Source organism: Oncorhynchus kisutch, linkage group LG3 (assembly GCF_002021735.2).
Source record: "Oncorhynchus kisutch isolate 150728-3 linkage group LG3, Okis_V2, whole genome shotgun sequence".
Lineage (NCBI taxonomy): Eukaryota > Metazoa > Chordata > Actinopteri > Salmoniformes > Salmonidae > Oncorhynchus > Oncorhynchus kisutch.
In genome coordinates, this window is record NC_034176.2 from 9122431 (window position 1) to 9128283 (window position 5853).

At 42.3% G+C, this 5853-nt stretch overlaps 1 protein-coding gene across 1 annotated transcript in view; it reads left to right on the forward strand.

The window, feature by feature from the left end:
* Window positions 1-5717, forward strand: part of nipbla (NIPBL cohesin loading factor a) — a 40347-nt gene extending 34630 nt beyond the window's left edge. The window contains exons 44-48 of the mRNA XM_031817090.1: window positions 585-731; window positions 2054-2424; window positions 2737-2911; window positions 3135-3320; window positions 4794-5717. Coding sequence (XP_031672950.1) covers window positions 585-731; window positions 2054-2424; window positions 2737-2911; window positions 3135-3320; window positions 4794-5147 — 1233 coding nt within the window. The 3' untranslated portion in view covers window positions 5148-5717. The remainder of the gene's footprint in view (window positions 1-584; window positions 732-2053; window positions 2425-2736; window positions 2912-3134; window positions 3321-4793) is intronic.
* The last annotated feature ends 136 nt before the right edge of the window (window positions 5718-5853 follow it).

Genomic DNA, 5853 nt, shown 5'->3' on the forward strand with positions numbered 1-5853 from the left:
TGTGGAGCTATATACAGGGACTACCGGATCAACGTGGAGCAATATACAGGGACTACCGGATCAATGTGGAGCTAAAAACAGGGACTACCGGATCAATGTGGAGCTATATATACAGGGACTACCGGATCAATGTGGAGCTATATATACAGGGACTACCGGATCAATGTGGAGCTATATATACAGGGACTACCGGATCAATGTGGAACTATATACAGGGACTACCGGATCAATGTGGAGCTATATACAGGGACTACCGGATCAATGTGGAGCTATATACAGGGACTACCAGATCAATGTGGAGCGATATACAGGGTATTTGTGGTAGATATATACATGAAGACAGGGTAAAGTGACTAGACACCAGGATAGATAATAATAATAATGATGTATTTGAGGTAGATATGTAAATGAAGGCAGGGTAAAGTGACTAGGCATCAGGATAGATAAGAGTAGGATTAAAGGAAAGAGTAGGATTAAAGGAAAGAGTAGCGGCAGCATATGAGTGTGACAGTGTGTTGTTGGTATGCGCGTGTGTATGAATGTGCGCGTTTGACTGATGGTCTGTGTCTCTTGTGCCTCTACAGAAGACTGAAGTGAACATGCTGCTGTTCATAGCCGACAACCTGGCCTGTTTCCCCTACCAGAGCCAGGAGGAGCCCCTCTTCATTATGCACCACATAGACATCACACTGTCTGTGTCCGGCAGCAACCTGCTGCAGACCTTCAAAGAGGTCAGGAGCACACACACACACACACACACACACACACACACACACACACAAACCTTGTACTCTTAACTAGGCTGGACAGTAGAATGAGTCAAAATTCACCCAAGGCTGAAAATGTCAAAAGAACGTTGGCTAAGCTGGAACACTAGCGTGAGCCCATAGCAAGTGAATGGAACGGAACGTTGGCTAAGCTGGAACACTAGCGTGAGCCCATAGCAAATGAATGGAACGGAACGTGGCTAAGCTGGAACACTAGTGCGAGCCCATAGCAAATGAATGGAATGGAATGTTGGCAGAGCATGTTTTTGACTGGAGTGATGCTTAAAATTCCATTACACCTAAATGGCACCAAAAAATGTGTCCCTTTTTTATTTTACCACTAAAATCTGTTCTTAGGACAAAACTGAAAAATAACTTCCACTCCTTGATGGTGTCAAGTGTGCTTATGTCTGCATAACGAGGAAGTAGGGAAAAAATGGCAACTTCTGATTTGTTTCTGGTCTAGCGTTTGATGACAACAGAATACACTGCCCAGCCTTGCATAATTAGAAAGAGGAGATTATCATTATTAAAAATGGTTTCTGACTTGAAAAAAATCGAAATATACACATTGTGAGATATTTGGCGAAATATACCAGCATGCCTCTCCATAGGAAAACAATGGGAGGAGATCAGCGTTCCAAGGGCTAAAGGTGTTTCTGGTCTAGCGTTTGACGACAACGGAATACACTTCCCAGCCTTACATAATTAGAAAGAGGAGATTCTCATGATTTTAAAATGCCATCAAATGTTTGTTTTTTAAAATCTATACACATTGCGAGATATTTGGCAAAATACAAACATGCCTATATTTCTCTATAGGAAACAATGTGACAACCTCAGAGTTCCATGAGTAGTTTTTTTTATCGTTTACATTTTAACCACAAAAAACGAGGGCAGGTCTCATTTCCAACAATAGCAAAGCAGGCATTGTGATGTAGAACAATAAGCTGGAAATAGAATGTTTGGAAGGCAAGTTGGTGCCACGCTGCTCAATAGAACTAATGGGAGCTGGCAGGGTGAAAAATGCCCTAAAATAAGACTTGTTTTTTCGTGATTACTTAAACTACGGCAGGCAGCTGGGACATATGGTAATATTATGAAACTGGGCTCCACGGCAGATGCAATTAACTAGTTATCAGAAAAAAACATTTAAAAATGTAATGTGTCCAGCCTATCTTAACATGATCAAATATACTTGTGAAGACATACACACAGTACCCATTTTAGAATTCACACAAATAGACTATTTGCTGACAGATTCCCCACTCTCATTCTCTCCCCAGTCTCTGTTGAAGGAGCCGCGGCGCCGCGAGCCCAAAGTTAGAAAGGAGCGCCAGTCAAAGAACGTCTCTGGCGGCGAGGAGGACAAGGAGATCTGTGACTCACCCAGGAGCGATGAAAACTCAAACCCTGATGATGACGATGAGGTGGTGCGGCGGCCTAAGAAGTCCAAGAGACCGGTGGCTGTGGAGGAACCCAGCTCGGAGTCGGATTTAGACCTGGAAGACCTGGACGTGGAAGATGTGGACCGGGTGATGCGGCGACTGCCTGAGAACGCCACGTCGCTCCTGGACTTTGCCAACGCCTCGCAGGGCATCCTGCTGCTCCTCGTGCTCAAACAGCACCTCAAGAACCTTTACAGCTTCTCAGACAGGTGTATATAACGTGACCTATAATACCAATTACAGGTGCCTCACACATGACATCCCTACTAAGGTTTACAGGCAGACGTGGGTTCAAATACTATTCTAAATCCTTTTAAATACTCCTGTTAGGCTAAAGCAAACCATTTTGAGTAGTATTTGAATCCAGGTTCAAATTCTCTTAAAAAAAGAATTGATTGTCTGGCTATGACAAACCGCTTTTGAACTCCCCTTGATCACTCATTTGATTGGTTTGATGTGGCTATGGACTTCAGATAATTAATGCACAATGAACAACTCACTCACTTTCTCCTTGTCTGCAGCAAAATCCAGAAGTACTCGCCGACTGAGTCAGCCAAAGTGTATGACAAGGCGGTGAACAGAAAGACAAACATCCACTTCAAGCCCCGACAGACCATCGACTTCCTGTCCAACAACTGGGCCAACGTGGTGTTCACTCACGATATCAAGACGAGGATAGTCAAGCAGTACCTGGATGTGAGTGTTAGGCTTTGGCACCACCTGCATGTCCCAAACATGGACAGGGTTATACTGCCTCTACTTTCTAGCTAGTCGTTTTCAGGTCCCTTTTCAACATTTTCAAGTCTTCACTACTTTTGTAGCATGAATTTATGATTCGGAAGAAAATGTGGATGGGTGTTACAAAAAAAACGTGCACATGGAATGACCCGATAATCCTCTGCCTCTCTTGTCCCACTAGTTCAAAACCCTGATGGAACACTTGGACCCAGACGAGGAGGACGAGGAGGGCGAGGCGGCACAGGCCAGCGCCAACATCCGGAACAAAGCCATAAACGCACTGCTTGGAGGGGCCGGCCACGGGCATCTTGCACCAGTAGAGTATGATGAGGATGACGAGAGTGAAGAAGATGAGAGAAACCCTGGGGTGAGACACACAGCCATGCTTTTCCTCCTTTACCAGCCTTTACCACTAAATATACACACAGCACCTTCAGAAAGGAATCACACCACTTGACTTCCACATTTGGTTGTTACTGCTTGAATTTAAAATGGAGTAAATTGAGATTTATTTATTTTTGTCACTGGCCACACAATACCCCATAATGTCAAAGTGATATGTTTTTAGAAATGTTTACAAATTAAAAGCGAAAAGCTGAAATGTCTTTTTAGTCGATTAAATATTCAACCCCTTTGTTAAGGCAAGTCTAAATAATACACCTTTTGAGCATAGTGAAGTTATAAATTACACTACAAAGGTACAGGTGTCCTTCCAAACTCGGTTGCCGGAGAGGAAAGAAACCGCTCAAATGTTTCACCATGAGTTTAGAACAGTTAGTGTAAATGGCTGCGATAGGACTGGGAGTGAATCAACAACGTTGTAATTACTCCACAATACAAACCTAATTGAGAGTGAAAAGATAGAAGCCTGTACACAATGACACATTTTTCATCCTGTTTGCACCAAGGAACTAAAGTAATACTGCAAAAAATGTGGCAAAGATATTAACTTTATATGCTGAATACAAAGTGTTATGTTTGGGGCAAATCCAATACACATTACTGAGGACCACTCTCCATATTTTCAAGGATGATGGTGGCTGCATCATGTTATGGTTATGCTTGTAATTGTTAAGGCCATGGGGAGTTTTTCAGGATAAATTAACTGAATGGAGCTACTAGCACAGGCAAAACGCTAGAGGAAAATCTGGTTGTCTACTTTCCACCAGACACTGGGAGATGAATTCACCTTTCAGCATGGCAATAACCTAAAACACAAGGCCAAATATACACTATACAATGTTCCTGAGTGGCCGAGTTACAATTTTTACTTAAATATGCTTGAAAATCTATGGCAAGACCTGAAAATGGTTGTCTAACAATGATCGACAACCAATTTGACAGAGGTTGAAGAATTCTGAAAAGAATAATGGGCAAATGTTGCACAATCCAGGTGTGGAAAGCTCTTAGAGACTTACCCCAAAAGACTCACCGCTGTAATCGCTGCCAGAGGTGATTCTAACATGTATTGACTCTGGGTTGAATACTTATCTAATCAATATATATTAGTGTTATTTTTATGAATATTTTACAAAAGTTACAATTTTTCTTCTATAACAGGGTATTTGGTTTATATTGTTGACAAAAGACTGTTAAATTCATTTTAATCTCACTTTGTAACAACAAAATGTGTAAAAAGTCAAGGGGTGTGAATGCTTTCTGAAGTGTCTGTATAGCATCCAAGATGCACTAAAGCATACTGTTTAGTAGCTTAATCTTGGAATTTGGTGTCTTTACTCCCTAGATGAATATTTATAGCTCTGCAACCCAGTCCGAATAAACTCCTGTATGTACCCAGGATAGAGCTCGAATGTAACCGCCTATTCTCTTCTCTCCTCAGTCCTCTCGGCGGGCGAGACGTTCGGGGGACCCCGGGAACCTCAACGAGAGCTTGGACTCTATGGACGTCATCGCCATCCATTGCCCCAAGCACAAGGACCGTCCGCAGCTCGCCCGGGTCATCCAGAAGATCAGCACAGGCTACAGCGTGCACTGGATGTCCGGCTCCTACTCTGGCCCCTGGGCCGACGCCAAGAAACGGGACGGACGCAAAACGGTGCCTTGGGTGGACACTATTAAGGAGTCTGACATCATTTACAAAAAAATCGCCTTGACCAGTAACCACAAACTGAGTAACAAAATGGCGCAGACTTTACGGTCACTGTACGCTGCCAAGGAGGGGACTTCCAGTTAATGAACCCTGCATTGAACCAACACCCCCTATTTCTACGATCACATCCACCCACCGCCAAACCAGAGGGAAATGTTACTCAAACATTGTTGGAGGCTCCTTCGCTGTTGTGCAGCAGAACCTAGTTGTTTCATTTCTACTCCCACTGTATTATAGGTTTAACACAGAAAACTACAAATGTTTATATCTCAGAAAATTAAAAAAAAACATCTGTAAAGAAAAAAAAATAGAATAAAATCTTACGTGAATGTTGGAAATTAGTCCTTTTGATGGTCTTATTAAAGTGTTTTTTTGAATTTAAACTAGTACCCGGTGGCTTTCTTTAGCTTAGATATTCTCTGAGATCTGATTTGGTTTACTTTTAATTGTCCATGCTGTTAAATGGCAGAGTCTTCTGGGTATAATTTATTCTATTTCAAGCCACGCATGCAGTATCTGTGGGCTACTTGCAGGATGATATTTTGTAAAGGTAGATTTTGTTGTATAAGGTCACCCTAGTTGTAAGAGAACAATGGGATCCTAGTCCTTATGGTGGAACAAATACTGCAATAAATTTTCTACTTCTCTTTGTCACTTGTCTTGTTAGTGTTAAATACTTATTTAAGTGTTTGAAAAAGAAACTTATGCTCATTATTGTGTGCCGCTTGGAACCCTTAAAAGTAAGCAAATTGCTTTGAATTTGAACGCACGTCCCATCTGACCCATTGCG